We start from the raw sequence: 25,553 nt of genomic DNA, 5'->3' as shown, positions 1-25,553 counted from the left end.
ATTTCAGCAGTTCGCTGAACAAATAAATAAAAATATGACACAAATGAATCAGAATCTAATACGAGAAATGAATGAAAATAGCCGGGAAATAAATGAAAAAATAGAAAAAAATCCATGAAAAATTTGATGCCTCAAACCGAGAAACAGAAGCTCGCTTTGAGGTATTAACACACAAAATGGACAATATATGTTCGGACTTTGCTTCCTCAATAACCACATTGAGAGAGCAAATGTCTACTGAAATTGACCTGGTCAGATGCGAGGCTCAACAAACAGTAGAGCAACTCCAACAGGAAACTGAAGGTAGATTTAATAAAGTAGATTCAGAGTTAGAGAAGGTAAACACCAAATTTCAAGAAGTAGATCAGAAACTAGAAGTACAGCAGGCTGAAATCAATGATTTGAAGTCTACTTTGTCTAACTTATCATTGGAAACTAAAATGGAAGTGACAAATAAAAAAATTGCTGCAATTCAGGATGAAATAGATAATATGCAAGAGAAAATAGGGAGACCGAGTCGGGAGAAGTTAGATGTATCCTACCCTTTCCCCGGTAACGATTCTCCGAGTACATTACCCGGGAGAAAAATCACATTTAGTACGGAGAATGAAAATCAAGTGTCAGCTGATGCATGGGGTACTGCAATGCACTATCTCCGCATCAGTCAAGGTTAAAACCTTGGTCAGAAAGCCATAACATGCCTGCTCAGACAAGTGTTGTGACAACTACTGTTACTAGTGTTAATGCGCCCTCTTTGCTGGGAGGTATACCGTCATATAGTGTGTTGCCGGGAAGAGGGGAAGGGTGCCGTGCTGAGTCGTTGCTCACGAACGCGGTTGGTCCGAAGATGGAACCCCACATAGTCGACTCGACTAACAGAGTCCCCTTTAGTTACAGAGGTACATATAGCACTGCTACAACGTCGTCAGTGGCGAATCCGGTGACTACTCCGTTTAGCCAAGATAATGCTTTCATGCCATTAAATTATTCTTTTACCGATAGTAGTATGAGTTCCAAAGTTTCATTAAGGGATATCGAACGTTTTCCTACGTTCGACGGAAATATCACTAATGGATTACCTCGTGTCTTCCTACGAAGACTACAGCAGTGTCTGGAAATGTATCGGTTAACGGACAGAGAACGCTTACAGATAGTAGAGAAGCGTCTAGTTGCAGCTTCAGGCGCATGGTTTGCATCCGTCAAATATAGAATCCATACATACAGCGACTTTCTGATCCTTTTTAAAGAGGAATATTGTATTGAACATATCGAAAGGCTTCAGAAACGTACCCTCCAATCCTTAAGGTACGACCGAGCTAAGTATGGCTCCCTTCTGGACTATGCCTGGAAAATCATTGAATTATACTACCAAATTGCAGAAAATCCGTCACAAGCTGAACTCGTGGATATCATCATAAATGCTCTTCCACCGGATGAGTCGCGGGCTATAGCTTCCCACTTATGCCAAACTGTGCGAGAAGTGACTTCACGTTTAGCTGCCCTGTGTGGGAAAGAAACTGGCGGCCCACCAAGGAGGTATTTCGCCCGGCAAGCTAAAATTTTAAAACCTACTAAGAATAAGGCAACGGCCAGCTGCCAAACAGATTTTCTGAGTTACACCCAGGCTGGATCTCGTTATCCAAGTGGATGTGGCTTGGAAAACAACCAAAATTATGGTCGGCGTCCGTACCGTAACCGGCCTATGTTTAATAATCGCCGAGGTTATCGCCCCTATGACAGTATTGCTGGAGAATCGAACCCTAATAGGGACGATAACCGGAGGAGCTTTAACGAGGCGTATTGGAGAAGAGAAAGTGGTAACGGCCAAGGCGGTAACAATAATAATAATAACAATAGTGGAAATAGACCTCAGAATCCGGCCCCGTCGCAAATACAGAATAATGGCGGAAATAGAATTTTAACAAATGAAGGGAGTGATAATCGAGAAACTAGATCCTAATGTCGTCAAATACGTCAGTCAGCGAGTGAAATCCTACGGGTTGTCTCTTGATCTCTCAGCTGGAATTTCTGTCCGTTCTATTCCTATGCGAACACCACTGGCCCCTTTGTCGTGAAAAAAAAAGCGCAGTATTACATAACTTAATAGGTGAAAGTATCGGAACTCACAATTTTCAAAATCTCAAACTCTTCAATTGCACTGATGATAAGAAAAAGGAACTTTTGTCACAGTACCCAAAGTAAATGTTAACACTGTTCTTATTTAAGTGAATGCTTGAGTGTATGAATGAGTAGTTAGTTCATTATTATTAATACATGTTAATCCTCTCCAACCAAAATTTTGTTATCCTAACAAAATTATTTTAAATGACGCCGGGGAATTGTAATGGAACATTACAATTTAATGTAATGATATTTTTGATGGGAGGGTCCCAGAAATTTTTGCACCGACTGTACTTCCTATTTAGCAAAAATTTCTTTCGATCCCTATAAATTATTTATTTGTTCGTTATTTTATTCCAAATTAACATGGAGGACGGTAAAAAATTGTTTAGGAATCATATTTTGGGGGATTCATATCTTTATTTATATATTAATTAATTATAAATCTTATATATGCATATTTTAAATGGACGATTACAAATCTCACGGTGTCAGTGCTATTCGGAAATATAGTCCCACCATTGGATGGAAGTTTAGAATAATTAACCAATCTAAATTTTGGCACAATATTTTGGACCCTCCTCACCCCTCTTTTGGTACCAATGTTCATCTAAAGATCCGGTTCAATCCAGATTTTACCATTTTTTATTCGTTTTAAATACTCCACCGCTAAAAAAGCTTTACTTTGATTGGTGCAGTTACCCACGCCACAGATTAAGGCGCGATCATCTTCACTCTACCTCGTCGACCGAAGGAAGAAAGCTGTGCGTTCGATCGGATAGCAGATATGAGAGAAATTTAACAGTAAAACCGTGTGAGATTGGTAAATAGTATATCCAGGTAAAAACTACACTACAAGGAAGCACAGGAGCTCAAATTTAGCAAATTTTAACAGCTAAAACAGGATAAAATCTTAGTGAAATATAGCCAGAACCACAGGACGCCATGTCAGATGTAAATATTTAGTGTGGACAGGTTCGACATTTAAGTGCGGTTAATTTGGTGTGATAAAATCTTCATTTGCTTTGACTCAGTAAATTCAATTCAGTGATTATCCTTTTCACCCCTCCCAATATCATTTACAGTCAAGACCTGTCCGTGTAGTAATTTATTAATATAGATAGTGATTTTTTTTTACTAACTCACATGGCGGTATTTTGAGTTTTGCAATCTTGGTAACATTAGAATGATGGCTTAGGTTAACTCTCAGGACTCCTGTTTTCATCCCGAATTGTGATAGCTTCCAGCAGGGATGGGTTGAAAGCATAGTTATCATAAGGTTCTTTTCCCTTCAGGAAAGAGGCCTATATATTTTCCAATAAATAGTTTGGGTATTAACTGAACAGTTTGCATTAAGAATGTGATTTAGTGAATACAAGGGCCAATTGGCCCTGTTCCTTTCCCTTTCCTTTCGTGAACCGATAGAGCCGAATTAAAATGGTAAAATCTGAAGGTTGTTTGTGTATATTTATTAGTATGACATGTATTAATGTAGTGTGTAGTATAGATGTGGCATGTAGATATTCGTAATGTAGTAAACATTTTCTTGTAGTAGTAATTGTGGTAGTGAGTGATTGGGAGTGTGAGATAATTAAATATGGACAGTGTAGTATTTACCATGCGATTTTCATATTCCGTCATTAAATGAACTTATAAACAATATTTGAAAGTGAACGTAATATAGTACAATAATCCTGAGTACAAGGTCACATTTCGTGGTTTACAGTTCGAACAAATAGTTACTAGCGCCCTTGTGTCGAAATTTCGTACTATCAGTCGTGCATATTTTACCATTGAACCCAGTTAGTGATTTAGATTTCACAAAATTGACCTTTATTTTCGATTTAAAACCGAGTAAACACAATTTCCGGCCCATATGAACAGTTAGTTGGATAATGTGATTTGATACTTTAATATTCTGAAAACTACAACATTCTGTGTAATCCGGTAATGAAAATATTTAAGTAAATAAACTATGCATAGATTCTTAACCGAAGTCAGCCAATGTGATGCTATTTCCGTTCTGAAATTAAGATATTGGATTCCAATTCTTTTCTTGTAGTTGCAGAATAATTTTCATTGTTGCTGTCAGAATGCTATCACATTCAGCAATATTATCGCACATATTTTATTTTTTTGTGAATATTTATATATAGAGAATTGTTTTAAAACAACTGCGAAGTAAGATATAGGATGGTTTGTGTGGCAAAGAGGTCTTGGGTTCGAGTAATGTTTCTTGCGTGTTGGTCGGGACGCGATTTATAGATTTTCAAAGTATATGATGAAATGAATGTATAGTTTCGGGCATAGATAGAAGAAACAGGGTGTCTAAAAAGAATACTGCGTTGGCAGAAATTAATAAATATATGAATAAAATGATAATATAAGTGAAATATAAATGTGGTGTAGTAAAAGTGAATAGATTAAAGGACACCCGTATAGTGTATACATGGGCCCGGTGTGTTTTAGCCATATGATGATATATATATATATATGAAACGTAAATGTGTGGTGAGAATCGTTTCGAGTTCTGACCTCCACGCCGAGACATCACTCGACAAGGTAGGCGAGTTATATATCAGAATGTATTATTACTTCGCAGTTGAGTATGCCATAACAGTAGTATTTATTTATTTCAATCTCGTCTGACAGCAGGGTAGGGATAGCATCATGTAATGGCTAACTAAATGTAATTGTTCATCGATTACGATACCAAATAGTTGGCATTTTGGGCTGTTGTAAATTATGTTTACAGTCGGTTATGAAAGAGAATATCTTATGACCCTGAGATTTTTTTTTCTTTTTCCACGTTACCTACTCGGGCTAGTTTACAATATTCATGGAGGCGACAGCTCTGACAGGGTTACAGAATTAAAACAATTAGTTATTGAAATTTATTATACCGTACCCGGGCATCGACCCCTACCCCTTGAATATTTTCGTTTTCTTTTCTTAGTTTTTTAAACTAGATAGTGATGGAAATTAATCGATGCCTCAGAATTTAGCGCATTCTGCGAAGGGGAGCTATCGGTGATGTTTGGTCATTGAAATCACCAATCCAAAATTCAGTTTATTTAGTTTTTTTTATTTTGGCAAATCACTAATTAGGGATATCTTAGCTATTACTTTTACTCTAGTTTCTTTACTGTCCTTGAACCTCCTTAGTTCTTCTGAGGGGTCGAATGTTTTTTTTCTTACTTAGAGATTTCAAAACTGGGGACGCAGTTACCTGGTCCCTTCCCCCTCTCCTTTTATCCTGCTGGTCTGGGCCGGATACGGGGATCGGATTTCAATCTTACAAGCAAATTCTTGTGGGATTGGGATCTGATGGACACAGAACTTGCATCCTTGGCAGCAGGGACTCCCTCTTAGTTTACGTATTTAAGTAAACCACCCTTTTTCGGCATATGTGAATATTTTTGGCTATGAGTTGTTATATATTTAAATTCGATCACTCTTCTGTGTAGTGAGTAGTACTTTAATCTTTCTTCTTTCGTTGGCGCCGCTTTCTCTCTCTTGTCTCTTCCTTCTTACTTCGAGATTTTTTATTTTTCAACCTTCCCCCCCCCCCGATTTTGAAAGTATGATATATAATGAATTAATGTATAATATTTTTTTAACCGAAATGACCAGCTGAGACATCTCAAGACACGATTCGTTTGATGAAATAGTTAGAGACTGGGTTTACATTATATTTGACCCATCGACGGGGTGAGTAACGATTCGGTACACCGTAATTTTCCACTTTCATTCCTTCAGCATTGTCCGTCTGGGATTATTTTTTTCTTTTATCCAGTGGTCACTTTCCATTTAGTTTACTTCCGTGAATGTTGTTGTAATATTGGGCCCAAAGTTAAGATAAAAATTGTTTGGTTTATATATATTCATGTATTTAAGAATGTTCTGTGTTACGTGCCTGCCTCACAAGTTTTTTTTTTCTTTCCTTGATCTACTCTCCAATTGGATACGTGAAAATTTGAAATTACTAGACGCGCGGTATAAATGAAAATAATATTTTATGATGATACGTCGGAAGTTTTGTTTCTTGGTGTAATGTTGCAACCTTCTTGGACAAATTAGTGTTGGGGTTATGTAATTAAATGTGTGCGCGTGTATTAAATATATATATATATATATATATATATATATATATATATATATATATATATATATATATATATATATATATATATATAGAGAGAGAGAGAGAGAGAGAGAGAGAGAGAGAGACGTCGAAATGTAAATATGTATGAAATATAGAATATTAAAGTGAAATGTAAAATGTTAAATTTATAATACGGATATATGTAAGAGCACCGCATCTGCCCCATACGTTTATTGGTTGCCATGGGTTTTAAGTAATGTTTTCCGACGAATGGAATGATGTAGTCTAATTTTTTTTTTTAAGGAATACCGCCGCGAACTTAAATAATTTCTTTTTGTTCTGCATAAATGTAATTAGTAATCAATAATGTAAACAGTTTCAATGGCATGCATTTCGAAATAACGGCAGGTCTAAAACATAATCCAATCCCTCGACTAATATTATTCTTTAGTGATCAACCAGAAATTTTTCTTTTTTTTTGGAAAGTGTACCTAGAATCCCCCTGTTTTCCAATGTGTATCCTATGACTTAACCAGTGTTTTACCACGATATAAATCACCGCAATCCTCCCAACTAGCGAAGATCTCCTCAAATATAAATACTATGAATAAAAGTTATAAGTAATTCACAAATAAAGTGTTATGATGTGTCCCAGTGATGAATGACTAACTAGTAACCTGGAATGGACTGAACCGAGAGGAGAATTCTCCTCTGACCAAATGTTGTTGGTGAAATCCCTAGATGGGTATAAACGTTGTAGTATGCGAGTACTGTCACAAACTGAAAATAGTTGATGAATGGTTTTATAAACCAATAGTCATATATATATATATATATATATATATATATATATATATATATATATATATATATATATATATATATATATATATATATATATACGCCAACTAAGTTGAATGGAGCGAAATGTTTCGGACACTACGAGTAGTGAGTGATTTGTAATTTGAACGCTCAGAATTATTAATATTTTATTGCTCGACGTGAGGTAGAGACTCATAAGTTTTAATACACCTAAAAGTTTTTTTTTTCTTTTCTTTCCTCTTTGTCCAAATTTTTTTAAAGTGAAATAAGTGTCTTCTTTGCGTATGTCGCAAATCATAATTTTGCTTTAGCATGCCTAAGATATAATATATGTAATTATTTTTTTTTGTCAAGATGATTGAATATATAAAAATTTACTAAAATATAACTCTATGTATTCTATTAATATATAACCAAGAACTTGTGCTTTTAGGATTTTCTTTGTAATTATTTTTTCCTTTTCACTATGAATGTAATAAACTATTTGTACCCTTGTAGCTAGTTGGTTTTCCTTTAAACATATATACACTGTCCTGAGTGAGTGAGCGAGTGAATGCATGATAGATTTAATTTAAGTAATTTTAGTAATATCATTTGTCATATTAACATCTATAATATATGTGTCATGTTTTAATATATGTGTGTTAAGGTAAATAACCTAGGTCATGAATGACCGCCACTAACAAATTTAAAGTCGGCTCTAGGAGTGAGACAAAATAACGGGATGAGCCTAAATACGACATCTTTCTTCCAGGAAGTTGAAACTCTTGTTGAGACGATACATAAATTTTATATTGAGTTTAGATTTAATTTTTTTTTCTTTCTCTTAACTAATTCATATGTGTGGTCGAGCTCAGATCATGGAGTTCAGATATTGGATAGTTATCAATTATGGTTTGAGATTAAATTACAAAGAATTAAATTTCACTTTTCTCATTTCCAGGTCTAGGTCTGGGCAACCCCACGAACGTGGTGCCTGGAGCTAGGTCTGGGTGGTATGAGGGAACATGTGTTTGTTCCACATCACTTCAAAGTTGATTCTCCACTAATAGTATCTGTAACGATTTACCGGATAATAACCATTCGAATTCATTACTATATCTCCTAAATCATCCAGTAATCCATTCTCCTTTAAAATCCTCAATCTTTCCTTTTCCCTCTCCTTTTCCTTTTTCTTTTCTTATTTCTTTCTACTTCTCTCCCCTCCTTTCCTTTCTCACTCTTTCTTTTCTTATTTCTAACAAAACTGAAAAACTAATTAGGTCGTGACTGGGAGTAGTCGCTATCAGCACGGTCAAAAAATTCGATTCGATAAATTTCTTCGGAAGTCCGATTTGGGATAATTACCTCTAAAATGAATATGTACAGAGACTAAGAATAATAATATAATTTATTCAAAATTTACTTTACTAGAACATTTTTACAGTTTCAATTAGTAGTAGATATTTCATTATCACTCTTTGCTAAGTTCAGGCGACTCCTCCTTCAACCACGATGTTAGTTATCACGCCCAAATAATCGTTTTTCAGTATGTTGGATATACCCACATTGACATCTGACCTTCGTCTTAACATTCGTATTCAACTCATGGTGTGGGGGCCAATTGAACACAGACCTCTAAAAAAAGCGACAGATCTTTCTTGGTTACCTTTATAGTAGCTTAGAATACAGAGAATGTAGATAGAATGGCTAATATCAGTACTCAGATCATGGGTCTATCTTTGGCTCGATATACAATGAATCCATTGATTATCGGATATGTTCTTTTAAGGTTCACAACTGAAAATACAATCTCCAAAGTTGCTGCACTCATCAACAGTCTCAACAGCAGCAGAGTCGCAGCTAGGGAAGGGAGGCGAGCTGGACGGTCGCTCCGGACGCTGATAGCAAGGGGGCGCCAAACGAGTAAGAAGAGATGAGAAGTGTTGGAAATGAGTAAAAGTACTGGCAGCGTCCGTAAAACTGTTGGCGTCCTAGTAAATCAATATTGTTGTCGGTTTGCAAAGAAATGCTGTAGATGTAAAAATTTTCTCGCTCGCTCCGCTCGCAACCCAAACATTGTGATAATAGTCACGATAAGTTTTTACTGATTACTTAAGAAAGTTATCACATACGTATATATGATTTGTTAATGACGATGTGATATACGAGATGCCGAGTACTGACTTATAGTGTAGGCAGAAGCATTTTGAAAATCAAAAATGGTCAAAGTCTGAAATACGTTTTTGGTGTTTTGATGGTGATGAGTTGCGTTAGTTAATCCTGCTTTATTACCCAATCGAATTAATCACAATGCGATGGCGAGAATAAAGGTATGAAAATGAGATGGATGTAGAGACGCACGGAATCTGTTGTTTGCACGGGATAAACAAGGAGATAAACAAGGGGAATAATATTTTCAAGCAGTTGTTGAATAGGGACTTAAGGGATCAGAACTTATCCCAACGAATTTCATCTTTTTCAAAGACTGATCACTACCAATGATTTCTTTTTTTTATTCCATTGACATATGAAACGCTTCGACTTTGAAGGAATTTATTGGGATCATTCTCCATCAACTACTTGTATCGCCAGGATATTTTTTGTGCATACGTATCTAGTTATGTAAGATTTTTAACTATCTAAATACTTACAAAACATGTACACACATTATATATAACGTATGTGTATGTAATAATATATATCCTATCTTATACAAAGAACAAATATGGCTGTGCAAAGAGGGAACGTAGCAACGACGCTAGGAACTCTTCCCCGGGAAAAGCTTTGGACAAAATTTTCCTTTTGTAATCATTCTCCTGTCACCAAACTCTCGCAATTGCTACTAGACGAAGAATCAACCATTTTCATATATTTAAAATATTTAAAATGTAATTGGCCCTAGAACCGTTCCTTGTGGCATTCACTTCGAAAGTTTCCAATTTTGGACAGTATATTTTATGTTACCTAAATAGCTACATTCCTCAAGCTTATATAGCAGAATTTTGTGTTATATTGTATCAAATAATAAATCATGAGAGGATAAGGAATATTTAATTGATTGGAATTTCTCAACTTAGCGAAATTTCTATTTTCTTCATTTTTGTCACCTTTTGTACTCTGATAGTTTTTCAGTCAGTTGCGGAATTAAGTTCTATATTATCGTATAAGAACTGCAAATTCTTATCTATGTTTATGTTATTTCCGTGAAATATGTTGGATTGTATTTTATCTACTGAAATTGATTGTATTCTTGCATACTGTCTTGCTCCTTTCCTGTTGTGGTTAAAAAGAATAATATTTAGTGAAGCTTTTCAAGTACAGATTCCATTTGTGGCAGCTTATCGCTAAACATCCGGATTTCCTAATCTGGATTGAAGAATAGAACACTTCCTATTTACTAGCATGTAATCGGAAATAAAATTTTAAAAAAATATATATTTTCATTGATATTTTATTATTGTATATTATATGTAATGATACGTTCGTTCCTAATATGTATGAGTCAGATTTTATTTTTGCCAAAAATTAAAGATTATATTCGTTCCTATACATATGGTTATCATTTTATCTTATGCGCTTTGTCTTTAATGTGTACATAGTGTAAGTATAAAGGTAACCAAGAAAGTTCTGTCGCTTTTGTGGAGGTCTGTATTCAATTGCCCCTCACACTGTGAGTTGAATGCGAATGGAGATAAGGCGAAGATCAGCTGTTGGTGTGGGTACATCCAACATATTACCTGGCTCTGGCAGTTCAGTTAAACCGTGAACTTGCTTAAGGATAGAGTCAACATGGAGCCTCCACAGAGCGTCATAAGGGCATGTATGCTGTACGAGTTCAAACTAGGGTCGAACGCCACTCCAGCGGGGCAGAAGATATGCCAGGTCTTTGGCGAGGGTGTCGTGACTACGCGGGCAGTACACCAGTGGTTTAACAAGTTTAAAATCGGTGAAGGAACACTCGAAGACGCACCACGTGCCGGAAGACCAACACATATACAAAATGAATATATTCAGGCAGCAATTGAGGCGAACAATGGCCAGACATGTGAGGAGCTTTGACTACATTCAATGTGAGTGGAGAAATTATTCGGCAGCACCACCATCAACTTAGGAAATACTATAAGTTGGGTCGATGGGCTCACATAATTTGACTCCGGGCCAGAAGACAACCCGAGCAGATACTTGTGTTTCTTTGCTATCTCGTCTGAGGAAGGAGCCATTTCTGGGCAGGGTGTTGACATGTGATGAGATGTATGTTCTGTACAAAGCTCCACGGCTCCATCATCATTGTTTAGCATCCTATAAACCGGTTCCAAAACAGCCAAAACTACACTGCACGAGAAGAAGGTCTTTCTGTATGTTTAGTGGGCTGTTCGTGGCATCGTGCACAGGGAACTGCTACCAGCTGGTCGGAGCATCAATGAAACTATGTACTGTCAGCAGTTGAGCCGTGTTCAAGAAAAACTCAAAACCCTGAAGCCAGCGCTTCTGAATCGCAAAGGGATCCTTCTGTTATAGGACAACGCTAAACCCCAAGTGACTAGGATGATCCGGAACACCATTCTACGCCTTGGATGGGAAAGATTATTGCATTCGCCATATTCCACGGACATTGCGCCGTCCAATTATCATATGTTCCATTCCTTGAATAATCACCTTAGAGGACGCAAGTTCAAATCCCTAGTAGTGGTGCAAAACGCCCATGATGCCTTGTTCGCTTCAAGACCCACCAAATTCTACCGCGATGGAATCCATGGCCTTCCAGAGCGTTGGCAGAAGATCGTCGATGCTGATGGGGACTATTTTTTATCTTCCAGGTACGTCATAGGTGACATATCGATGTTCGAAGGTGGTGGGTGAAACATCGACAGAACTTTCTTTGTTGCCTTCATAGTAACGAACTTGAGAGCCTGTATTTGACCTCTAATGTGGTGAACTTCCATTTGTGTGTGTGTATGTGTGTGAGTGAGTGAGTGCGTTTACGTGTGTATGATTGTATTTTTAATATGCTAATTATTAACAAATAACCTTAAATTAATAACTTTCATTTATTGAGAAATTAAGTAATTAGTATAATTTCGAACATATGTTGCAGCCAAACTATATTTTAGATTTTAAATACAAATATTATACCTATTTTTCACCTCCATTGATCAATATTTTGAAATTTGCAAAGAAAGCTCCCGAATTTCGCTTACATTTCACAAAATATTTTTACCGTAAAAGAATAGAAATTAAAATTTTTTTGAGTTGTTTCATACAGAATTAAATTTCGAAAGTTTACAATTATTATTGGAAATCAATTATCACCTATTTCAAACATTTTAAATGTATTTCCTTAATTGTTCTCCAAGTGGATGTGTTTACCTACCAAAGGTAGTTTTGTCAATTTTAACAAAAAGTACAAAATAAGCCTCTTGAAAACAGCTGTTATGTGGAAAAGAATGCATAATGATCGCTTTTAGCTTTTGTAATTGTATGTTCAAGCAGTTTGATAAAAATTCAGTGTAGCATAACAACAAAAACTGCTTCTGTTATATGTAAGTAAAAATAGAAGAAGAAAGAAAAGAAAAAAAAAAAGAAAGAAAAAGCTTGTAAGATGAATATAGGGGGCACTGAATTCTACTTCACCCCGGACGCCAAAATCTCTAGCTACGGCTCTGAACAGCAGAAATCACCCTCTTCAGGAGATGAAGACCAGATCTGCTTTTCCCTCAATGTCAGCCTTTTTTGCCTCTTGTTTACGAGTTCTGTTAGCATTTTAAACATGGTTTCTCAATTAAATTTGTTTTAATCTCACTATCTGAAGTTTTAACTTTCATTTATATGCGTTCCTAGAACCATAGTCAACATTTAAATAATTATTGTTACCTAAACTATAGAATACAATAAATAATTGAAGATAGAATATGCATTTACTCTTCAGGTGATAAGGAGCAAACTTTATTTCATGATCGTAAGACATATTTTCATTCCTAAATTAGAAAACACATAACAAAAAGGTTTTCTTTCTGTATTAAGAAAACAAACAAGTTTCATCACAATACTCAAACAGAATAAACACAAAAATATCGCCAGCGCTACGTAGCGAAGTTGTCTACATCTATTGAGTTTGAGCCAGTTAAATAGAGATGAAGTGCTCAAAGGCACATTGTTTCCAGGTAAAATAGTATCACTCTCTTGTTTATTTATTTATTTACGCACATATATCGTAAGTGATTCTATTTTCAGTTATATTTTTCTGCTCTAATAGCTAATAGATTTTATTTTTATTTGACAGGGTCTTACATGTGCTCAACCTTGTCCACGTGGAACTTGGGGCCAAAACTGCGGTGAAAGATGTTCTTGCTCTAACAATGGGTTTTGCCACCATGTCACAGGACGGTGTGAATGTTCGCCCGGATATATTGGTGAAAAAGTATGATTTTCTTATACGTATGATAAATGGAGGGTAGAAACAGAAAAGTATTCCTTCCGTTTCTACAAGACTGAAAAAACGTGTTTTCTAACTTTTATTCTATAATAAATTCCAGAAAATCTTCACATTCCAATAACTTATCTTAGATTTGTTTTAAAGTTCTTTGCTTAAAACTTAATTTATGTCATCTTACCTAATTTTCGTTACTTTTGCAATCTGGAGTACCTAAAGGATCTGTTTCATTCCCTTTGTTATATATTCTGATTGTTGTCGCTTTCCCATCATTTCCTTGCTCCATAGTTCTTTATCAATAGTGTAAAATTTAGTCTCTTTAGATTAAAGCTAAAATGGTGCACGGGAAGTTTTGGATTTCTAAATTTCTTTTTCTTATAATTTTCTTCTTTACAGTAGTAGTAATAATTACAATTTAAATATAAGTTCTTTTTAAGTATTTGGTGGTTTGTTGGTGAGTTTGTACGTAGGAAACCAAAGACCAAGCGTCCTAGAGGGACAAAATTCAAGGCTCTTTGTGGCCAAGGAGTGTGTGTAAATACCTCTCTGAGTCCAGACGTCCTAGAGGGGAGATAGAAATGAAGGAGCTCTCAAAACAGCAATTATTAAATATGAAATATTTTGTAATATGAAACGTGTCATATGGCACAATAAGTTTATTCAAAGCTCACATAGTGTACAATACATCATTCTCTTATTGATCTCAAAATCAATTATAAAAAAAAAAGAAAAAAAAGAAAAAAAAAGAAAAAGATCAATCAGTTCATTAGATACCCAGCTTTTACATTATATTAAAGTATAGCAATCACTTGGTTAATTTAGAGTTTGACGTTCCTTTCAGCACCGACGTGAATATACGGCTTAACGTGAGACACGAATCACCAATTTCTACCGGCAATCGAATTCGGGTCTACCACACTCAAATGCATGATGGGACGGATAACACAGTCACACACAAAAAAATAAAGTTCTGTGTACCGGAATCCGGGACTTGATGTATTTTGTTATACAGAATCCAAATTTCGAAATCCCAGGACGATTGACCGTGTCAGTATTGTTTTATGGGAGAAAAACTTTAGCAATTTTGGATAGGGAAGACACACGTTTTTCGCCCATGGAACAAAATTGACACGGTTAATCCTCATGGGGTTTCGAAATTTGGATTCAGCTTAACAAAATACATCGAATCCATACCCTGGGGTCCGGTGCACAGAACTTTTATTTTATTTATTTATTTATTTATGGTACTTGTACCGATTATGGCCCGGGTCCCTAATATGGCCCACCCACCATATCTCTGCAGATTTACGTTGTTGTTACTAAATGACAATATAAACTATGTGCTCTGAGCCGCGCAAATATGTATACGCTTTTCATGAGGACATAGTTTATATTGTCATCTAGTAGCACCAACGTAAGTCTGCAGACGTATGGTGGGTGGGCCATATTAGGGACCCGGGCCATAATCGGTACAAGTACTATATTTATTTATTTTGTGTGTGTGTGTGTGTGGCTGTGTAATAATAGTTTTAGAAAATACTCCTCTGTGATATTACTTATGACTACTGTTAAATAACCAGTATTCATAAATCTCTGGGACATACTGAAATACCTCTGTTTGCGCTAGATCCAGATTTAAAGTCCAGAGGAAAATAAATATGTAGGAAATACACAATATGTTTCAGATATACTTTCAGTCAAAAGATACGTATCAGGTACTGTTCCTCTTTGGTAGGACCTGTAATAATAATACAAAATAATATGTAGTAACTATGTATGACTTGGGCACTTTCAGTTGAGGAACTGATATACAGGGTGTTTTACAAATGTTCTATGTGTCCACTAGCAGTAGCACGAACAACATCTAGACGATAACTAAATTCGTCATAAACTTTACACAATGCATTGCAAAAATCAATCCGTTTCGTTATCGCCAACCCGAAGATCTTGCACTTCTGCATGGTTTATAGAACAAACGACGCCTCAACACTCGCAAGACAGTCGTATGAAGCATTGCCAGTTCTCTGCTTGCGCAGCAAGTAGACTTTCGTGGACTGTGCTCAAACGTTTGGCGAATTGTTTCCACCATTTTATTGGAAGTACGAGGTTGACCTGGACTCTTACCTTGGCACATGCATCCTGTCTCTTCAAATTGGCGATACCAACGACGAATATTTGTGAGTGCAGGAGGATCGATGCTAAAACGCTGATAAAAGGCACGCTGGATTGAAATTACTGACTCAGTCTTTGCAAACTGCAGCACACAAAACGCCTTCTGTTTAGTGTCAGCCATCTTACTTCTGACTGACTGCATACTGAGAAGACGCATTGACTAAGCTCTGAAACTCTAGGCCTCGCCCATTCAAACAACTCATTTCCTTGCAGACAGGTATCATGTTTCGTAATTATTACCATCCAAAATCAGCCCATTCTTTTTGAAACACGGTGTATACTTAAGTTACAATAACTTCGTTAGAAAAGAATCATACGTTTAACTTTGATAGTTTTTTGAACTCGCACGATGATCTACACTGTCAGAAAGAAGTAAGGCTATGTGTATCTCGAATGCCCCATAAGACACCACCACTTATAATGTTAAACGATATTTTCCTCGTATCTTAATGTATTCTTATTATTAATGTGTTCTTTTAATGTATTTTTGCTTTAATTATTAGTGTGAACAGGAATGTCCAGAGGGATTTTTTGGAAAAGGTTGCAAAGGTAGATGTACATGTGAAAATAATGCAACGTGCAGTAAATTTGATGGATTCTGTGACTGTCAACCTGGATGGATTGGGTTCGACTGCTCTGAACGAGCTTGTTCTGAATGGACTTTCGGTGAAAACTGTTCAAATTGCCCTTGCAATAGCAATAATAGTCTTGAGTAAGTAGTATTTGATTATACATTGAAAATATAATTAATTATAAACTGAAATCGGTATATGAGTAATAAAACACTGTGAAAAACAAGGTGAAAATATAGGAAAATGTCGTTATTGAACCATCTATTTTGAAAATGAAGTTAAGACAACAAAGTTATGTCAACAGAATCTGATCTGGGAATTAGAATTTAGATTTCTGGGCTTTCGTCATCTATGGCCATGTTATCCTGTCATGTATGATTGATGACGTTCCTCGGCGATCACACTATCCGAGGGAAAGGAAGGCAGAAAGGACTGCGGAAAGAAGAAAGCGGCCTGAGACCTGTATGTTAGATACCATCCCGGCATTTGCCTGGTATGAGTGAGGAAAACCCAGGAAAACCTCATTCAGGATGGCTAACCTGAAAAAGCTTTTACACTTTTTCGACCGAGTGCCTCCACCGGGAATAGAACCCGGAATTGCTCGCACAACCAAAGGCGAGAGCTCAATCTGAAGGCGATTAATTACAAACTACAATTTTGAGTCTAAAAATGAATGCAGGAATAACGACGTTAATGTTATTATTATATTAATTTCAAAGTACAGTCCAGTACGGAAATGAATTAAGTAATCAGAAACATAGGGTTACTAATCTTTCTTATACGTAGTGTATAACAGAACAAAGTGACCATAAGATTTTTATTCATTGCTACTGAATTTTTGTCGAAGACTTCAACCCGAAAGGATTCCCTTACCTTCCTAGAATGTTTGCTTCAAATAGTTAGGTTAGGTTTGGTAACATCGCAAATTCAAAATAAAATAGTAAAAACTCAATCGCTGTGTCTCTGATTCCCCACCACCCATTATTTAAGCATGTTCTATCACAAAGGTAATATTTACTTCTCAATGGTCCTGACTTTCAACCCTCTCCTTCCCGATGAAAATACAGCTCTAGTTAAAATATGTTGCTTCTATTTAAGGTATTAACTATACATAAGTATCCTTCCTTGCTATCATGGGTGCGGACTTCTTTAAAATATAAGAAGGACTGTACTACAAAAATCAAAAAACAAAATCAAAACCTGTCCTAACAAAATCAGATACGTATTATGATCTGTTATAATTATCTACTACAAGATTTGATATTTAGTTTAGTACACTATAAATGGTATTAATTACTAATAATATGATAATTAAAATATGATGGAACAATCACGATAGGCCTGCTGCCTACGAAAGTGTTGAACTTCAGCTAATTTGCCCCGATAATCTTATCATTTAGGGGTTCACGGATGAATCCATACTTCTCTGTGAGTTTATTTATTTATTTATTTATTTATTTAATTTATTTATATTTATTTATTTATTTATTTGTGGCCCCTCGTAGAGTAGTCGCTAACGCTCTCACCTTCGGTGCGAGCGGTCCCGGGTTCGATTCCCGGTGGGAGGCACTCGGGTCGAAAATATGTAAAGAAAGCTGTAAAGCTAAATATGTTTTCAGGCCAGCCGGCAAATGTCGGGATGGTATCTAACATATAGGTCCCAGGCCATTTCCTTCCTTCCCCAATCCTTTCTTCCTTCTTTTTCCCCGGATTGTGTGCTCGCCGAGGGACGTCATCCTTCAAACGTGACGGGCTAACATAGCCATAGATGTCGAAAGCCCAGAAATCTAAAATCCTAAATCCTTATTTATTTATTTATTTATCTACCTAATTCATCTTTAGAAATCATTTTTTTGTTTTAAATTAAGAAACTTACCTATTCTTCACGTTAATAAAGAAATTATGACCCTTGAGTAATATTAGAGGGAAGGTCCTGGCCAGTGTGCGAATTAGATAATCTATATTGGGGGGGATAAAATTAGGCCAAAAGACATAGTCTGAAGGTTCAAATTTCAAAATGAGACAATAAATGCCTTACCCCCATATTATATATATATATGTATATATATATATATATATATATGTGTGTGTGTGTGTGTGTGTGTGACATCTGTAATAAATAAGAGATTTATTAATTTAATAAATCTACCGACAATAACTATGCACATATATATTGTCTGACATACACACACCCCACTAAACCTTTCTGAACGTGTTTTAATGTTGTACTCACTCTTGTCCCCGTAGCTCTCTAAGGTTTCTTTAGTTAATAATTCGGCTCGACCGATAGCCATGATCACAAGCATATGTTAATTTTTCCACTCATATTGAAAGCTTCCACTTTGCATTAATACATACAGGTTGCGAAAAGAAACCTACTTCAGTCTTGTGAAAACCACTAAAATTATCAGTTAAACCGGACATTTCTTCTTCTTCTTCTTTTTTTTTATTAAGAAAATCTAGATATTAGCCTATCAAATAAGAAATGGATTGTTGCTGGTCCCGATTTCTCACATCAAGGTCAAATCGAAGGCCAAATATTTAAAATCTCTCAATTCAAATTTCGAGCTTGTGCTTCTACTTCCCGCTAAAGCTGTGCTCATCACGACTTTTTTTCTCCAAATATCAATTCCGTGATGGGCACAGAAAGTCAACACTTAAAAATTACTTTACTGTTAGGTTGAAGATGAGTTGATTCACTATGGGCTACGTTATTCAAATAAAGTAAAACATTACACTGAAGTTTTTCAGACAACATTAATTGCGTGGACAGCAAACTGTACAGCGAAAAGATGGAAAAATGAAGCGTTAACTAAAAAAAAAAAAAAAAAAAAAAAAAAAAAAAAAAAAAAAAAAAAAAAAAAAAACGCTCCAGTTGAAATGCTTATGCAGACACGGACAATGACACGGAGAACCAGTCGTATTAACAAATGCTGAAACAAATCTTGAATTATTCGCTTATTCACCTAAAAATCACCTTCATTAACATGTCTGCTCACTAGGAGCGTATCCCCCAGCGTGTACGTTAACATATACTTACGAGAGAATACCTATATCTCAGATTTTGAGTACAGTTTCAAAAGTTCATTTCCGTAAACTATAAAAGCAGTGATTGCTATGCTAATTATCACAAATTAAATGCAACTTTCGAGTTGCATACACACAACCTACTAGGGAATGAAGACCATGTGCTAACAAAGAGTACACTGGAAAATGAAATAACATGTTATAACAAAAATTAAAATAAGATGATAATCTTTACAAATATAGAGGATGAATATGATATATCCGAACTTCGCCAAGTATGGTAGAAGAAGCTATTTGTTTACTTCTTCTTGGCCAACCGCTAAGAACATTTATAAATCTATATGTGGCTTTGTTATACGCAATTAGTACATTCAAATTCACAAACGATGACGAACTGAAGGGTACGAAGGTAAAGTTGCAAGTAACAACCGTAGTCATAATAATATAGTTCTACTAAACAACGTTGAAAATAGTGGGTAATTAGGTGGTAAGTAGAAATTACCAAAACTGAATAATTTACATCGATCATTTCGAAATACAGCTAAAAGATTAAATTTACAAGAAATAACAAAAATCAGTGAAATTTAGAGTTATACTAAGCATAGTTTGAGGGGGAAAGCGAGCATCCCCGGTGGGGATACTTCAGCTGACTTCTTTGGGGGGGAACAAAATGTGATTGAGGGGGAAAATCCCCCTCATCCCCCCCGGTAATTCGCACCCTGGTCCTGGCTCTTACTGTAACTTATGAGTATAAGTGTCTTGGCCCCCTTTCTCCTGAAATTAGCGAATCATAGTAATGCTTTTCTTTTCTTTTTTTCTTTTTTCTTTTTCTTTTTTATATATATATATAGCTGCCACATTTGGACTGGACATTGCACATGCAAAGAAGGCTGGACAGGTATATCATGTGATGAGCCATGTGCCAATGGAACTTTTGGATTGAACTGTGAATTACAGTGCAATTGTAAAAACAACGGAAGTTGTTCACCAGTGAATGGAACTTGTACTTGTGCCTCAGGTATGTTCTTTTAAGTAAGCATCGTTTCACAAAATTCTACACATATGTCAGTGTATGAGAATTGCACTTGTTTACCTGGTTATCTTCTTCTATATAAGCATAGTTTCACAAAGTTCTATACATCTGTCACAGTGAATGAGAGTTGTATTTACTCACCACTCACCAGGTACGTTCTTTTATGTAAGCATTGTTTCACAAAGTTTTACACATCTGTCACAGTGAATGAGAGTTATACTTGCTTATCATGTACGTTCTTTTATGTAAGCATTTTTTCACAAAGTTCTATACATCTGTCACAGTGAATGAGAGTTGCACTTGTTTAGTAGGTATGTTTTTTCATGTAAGCATTGTTTCACAAAGTTCTACTTGTATGACACAGTGAATCATATTGAGTGATATTTCAGTAATCAGTGAGTGATATTTGTTTAGCAGGTACATACTTTTATGTAAGCATCACTTCACAGAGCTGTGGCATAACTTGTTTCACTGCTTTTTGATATTTCCCGTAGGGAGTTAAAAAAATGGAAATTAAAAGGGTGAGAGTTACAATTGTTAAAATAGGATGACCATTCTCTAAATCCCTTAAGGTTAAAGACATGAAATTTGATATTTTAACTTTTCATTTAAAAGAACTAGAGGCATGTTTCAGCATTTTAGGTTATTTCTCCAAGAAAGGAAAAAAAAAAAAAAAAAAAAGGATAAAATGTTACAATTTTTGTAATAAGATGTCCATATCTCGAAATCCCTAGAGACACAAAAATTGATATTTAGGCTTTTAATTTAAAATAATTAAAAGACATATTTCAGCTTTTCTTCTTAATGTTTCCCGTAGAAGAGAAAAAGCGCGACGAAAATAGGTGGGAAGAAAATGGGCAAGACTTGCAATTATAATAAGAACATGTCCGTATCTGAAATCCCTTAGGATTAGAAACATGTTAAGGATATGACACTTGGTATATAAACTTTTTATTCAAAACAAGTTGTGCAAATGCTTCAACCTACGAAAAATAAGCATAAATGGTATACCTTTCGACAGATTTGAAAAATTAGTGAAGTACATAACAGAAACAGCATGGGAAAACAGAAGAAACTTGAAGTACAACTTAAATTGCCTATAAACAAGTTAAATAAAACAATGAAACACACGGAATTCCAAGAGCAAGCAGTAATAATTTTGATATTAACCAAAACTTATTAGGGAATTTATATATATGGGATTACTGTGCGTGTTTAGGGAAACAGTGTAAGTGTTGCATGTATAAACCAATAATGTTTACTGAGGAGTGAAAGTGTGGAGACAGAAGAACGACGTGGAAATGAACAAAAGGTGAAAAACCAAAGTGAGATTAAATATAGCTCATAATTGTAATGATGAGTTAGAAATAGTGAAAATAAATGACAATATTTTGCAAATAAAAACAATAATAAATTATGACAGGTGAGAGAAATCAAGTTAGTTAAGAAACCACTAAGGCAAATTATGAAAACATCAGAAAGGAGAAAAACTGCATATAGATGAGAGGCGATATCAGAGGAAGAAGAAAAAAGATAAGAAAAGAAGAGATTAAAGAATTAAGTGGAAAGTAAGACAATAACTAATAAAACTAAGCCTTAGACGGACTATAGGCAAACAATACTAAACACTGTGGGCCTTATGCAGAATGGTTTTGACATATGATTAGCGTCATACTAAAGGCCTGGCTACTGCTTAAGATATATCTGTACTACTACTGCTAAAGACCTAACTACTGCAGGAAACATATCTCTAGTCGAACTCTTTAGTATGGCACTATCACGCGTCAGAATGACTCTGCATAAGGGACTGTGATTTAATGACCTTTATTTATTTTATGTCGTTTGTTGTTATGTAGTGGAGGGAACTATAATAAAAAAATAAATAATATTTAATAAGACGTAGGGCACACAAATAGAAATTGTTCCAAATGTTACCTTTAGTACCTAACGTGAGTGCCATGTCTTACTTCCTATTTAAAAACAGATGTACAGACAGAGATTGAACACCTGATGAAACTGGGTAGTTTGAATGGATATCCAGCTTCATTATTAAATAATTAGTATAATCAGATTAAAAATTCTGATAAACCTGAAACCGACATAAAAGAAAAAATGTAGGTTGGATTGCTTATTTTTCTCATATTGACAACTGCATTAAATAGAATCTATACACAGTATGGTTTTCCCACAACCTTAAAGCCCTCGTAAAACTTTGGAAAAGAATATTACCCAGTTTAAGAGTTATTACACGGATCCCAATGAGAAATCGAGTATATATGAAATAAAATACAATTGCAATGAGAGTTACATAGACAAAACGAAAAGAAATCTAAAAGTCCAAGTTAAGGAGCAATTAGAGATTCAAAAGCGGAAAATTCGTTGTCAGCTTTATCGAAGTATTTAAAAAAAAAAAAAAACGGGTAGAAGATTCAAAAATTTTATTTGGAGCTAGAAATGTGGTAAAGAGATTGGTTTTTGAAAATTTATTAATTCATTTAAGAAAACCAAAATTAAATTTAGACAAGGGATGGTTGAGTGACGAATGGGAGGCGGTAATTACAAAATTTTCACAGCATTGGCATGACAAAGAAATAATAATATAAGTTGGCAATCTTTCAACAAGGAATAAAAATGATGCACAAATTGATTTTACAATGTTTTAGTTTGCACCATCTTCTTCCGTCGAATGTAGACGTTCTTAACAACATGTTTCCGAACAACATAGCTCTTCCCTTGGAACGCCGCTCAATTTATTTTACTTTTTTTATTTCTTAATGTTTCTATTCTTTTTCTACCTGTTTTTAACTTCTGTGAACAAGACTCAAGGAGAAAGTCGAAAGTTTGGAGCTATAAAAATTTAGGAATTACACATAACTGTACGTAGAATGATAGAATTCCTGAGCGTAGTTTTGCATTGTCTTAAGTGTAGAGGGTTTATATTATATTATTCAAGTGGCTCTGGTTTATAGTAGAAATACGACCTGTAAGAAATACTAGTAATTGATTGTTTCATAAGTTAGACATTTGCGTTCCTTTTCATCAAGTTACATGAAAAGGAACTTAATGTTTAAAGTGCGATGCGATTCACTACTCGGTTTTAATCTAGATTAAATACCCATATGAAGAACAGTACTCAGGAGAGATACACAGAAAAGAAAAACATTAGTAGAACTTTCACGTTTTATGAAACATGCTTCTTGTCATCATGTAATCACTTTGACTTTAGGGTTGTTTTTTTTTTTTTTTTTTTTTTTTTTTACAGGTTACATTGGTGACGATTGCAGTATTATCTGTCCAGCAGGCAAGTTTGGCGTGAATTGTAGTTCTACTTGTGACTGCCCTGCAAACTACACCTGCAGACATATTGATGGCTTTTGTTACTGTGCACCAGGTAAAACAAATTTAGCTAACCATTATTAACATTCTTGGCAAATTCTCACTCTCAGTGTTTTCAATTTTACTGAATAACTTAAAAGCATTGAAGAAAGTAGAAATTATGCATGTACAGGGTGATTCAAAAAACGGGAAATTTTGAATCACCCTGTAGTAGGCTATCTACAAAATGCTATTAAATAAACTAATGACCTGAATTATTCGTTTTATTTTCCTCTTATTTTTCGATTTTATTTTTTCGCGAATTCGGTGTTATTTTTCGAGACGAAGTAATTTTCCATATATAAAAATGTATTCTTAGACATACCTTAACCAAATATCAACACAAGTATCGGACTGATGGGCAAACTTCATCACGATCCTCACATGATTTCTGAGGAAAATGTAGATAAATGCTTTGTACGATATCTCTTTGAACTTTCCTCTTACACAGAATATAATTTAATATTTTATATAGTTTACTTACAAATTATAACAATAATGCAAATAGCCCGCGCCATCCAACACTCAAAAAAAAAAAAAAAAAAAAAAAAATCAAAGCACAAATTGCACTTTTATAATTTCCTCCTCCCCTCAAAAATAGTAAATTATTTACTTCAGATGAATACACACACACACACACACACATATATATATATACATATATATATATATATATATATATATATATATATATATATATGGGAAACCAAATCGCTGACCTTCAAAGGGAGGGAAACTTTTCTACTAAACAGAATCGTGAAAACTAAATTCGTACGTCAATTCGCTCGCATCTGATGTTGAGAAAGCACTGCTGTTCGTTTTAGCTATCATCCCAAGTAACAATCAACTTACTGTTTTTAATTTTTGTCGTGTAGAAAAGTGTTGTATATTATTTATATACTAAAGTTTACCCTACTGTAAAACATTTTATTGTTTTAACAAATATCGAAAACATTAAAGATAAGCATGACACATTGCTTGTCTGGGAAATAAGCACTAAGTCACTAAGTCGTATTCAAAAAGTTTAGGAGAAACAGACTATTAATTGGGCTTTCGGCTTCCGGACAATGTAAAGCGGATTTTTGAAGGATGGTTGATAACAAACATGCTACATTGACTTTTCGCACGTTAAAATCTAATGGAAATGTTTGTTTCTGCTACGATAAGCCTTTGAGTCGTAAGCCAAAGCGTTTGTTATTTTTGTATAATTAAACAAACTCGTATTCATCGTTTCTCTTTTCTTTTCTTATACAATAATCAACTCTTGTTACAACATTAGACTATCCTGCACGCTTGGGGCCGCTGTGGCTCAGTGGTAGATTTTTTCCTGTGGTGCATGCGTCTCTGGTTCCATCCCAGCTCACACCAAGTGAAGTTTGTGGTGGACAAACAGCGCCTGCGTGGGTTTCCTCAGAGATCTCCCATTTCCTCCCACTTTCTTCGTTCCACCATTTCTTTCATTTCTCATGATCACCGTCTCCTTTAGCCTAGCCGGCATAACTGTGGGACGTAAAACTCAAAGATTTCATTTCATTTTACGAGGGCAAGTCAAGAAAGACTTGGACTGATTTTTTTCCCGGCAGTTCTGTTAACGCTGGAGCTTCATAGTTTGGCATACAAGTAGGGTGGGTCTTGCTGTGCATATATATAAAATGTTGTTAAGAAATCATTGCATGTTTGGTAACCACGACTATTTATTGCAGGTGATGTTCTGCGCCGCCTCTAGAAGTCGCCTGTAGAAGAAATGGAGTCATTAGGAGATGAACAATTTGCAGCTATACGGTTCTGCTATCGCCTGGGGAAAAGTGCAACAGAAACTCTAGGAATGTTGAGAGCAGCCTACAAAGATGACACTCTACCACGAAGTACCGTGTTCTGGTGGTTCAAAGAGTTTAAAGAGGGCCGAATGACAAT

The 25,553-nt window shown here is 35.3% G+C and overlaps 1 protein-coding gene across 1 annotated transcript in view; it reads left to right on the top strand.

Annotated features, from left to right (window-relative positions):
• Window positions 1–25,553, top strand: part of LOC145678778 (uncharacterized) — a 152,514-nt gene that overhangs the window by 111,068 nt on the left and 15,893 nt on the right. The window contains exons 6-9 of the mRNA XM_081749279.1: window positions 13,311–13,448; window positions 16,136–16,344; window positions 20,083–20,249; window positions 23,527–23,655. Coding sequence (XP_081605405.1) covers window positions 13,311–13,448; window positions 16,136–16,344; window positions 20,083–20,249; window positions 23,527–23,655 — 643 coding nt within the window. The remainder of the gene's footprint in view (window positions 1–13,310; window positions 13,449–16,135; window positions 16,345–20,082; window positions 20,250–23,526; window positions 23,656–25,553) is intronic.

Source organism: Thermobia domestica, chromosome 2, assembly GCF_964235325.1.
Source record: "Thermobia domestica chromosome 2, izTheDome1.hap1.1, whole genome shotgun sequence".
Lineage (NCBI taxonomy): Eukaryota > Metazoa > Arthropoda > Insecta > Zygentoma > Lepismatidae > Thermobia > Thermobia domestica.
The sequence above is the reverse complement of the archived record's forward strand: the minus strand, read 5'-3'. Positions and strand labels throughout refer to the sequence as shown.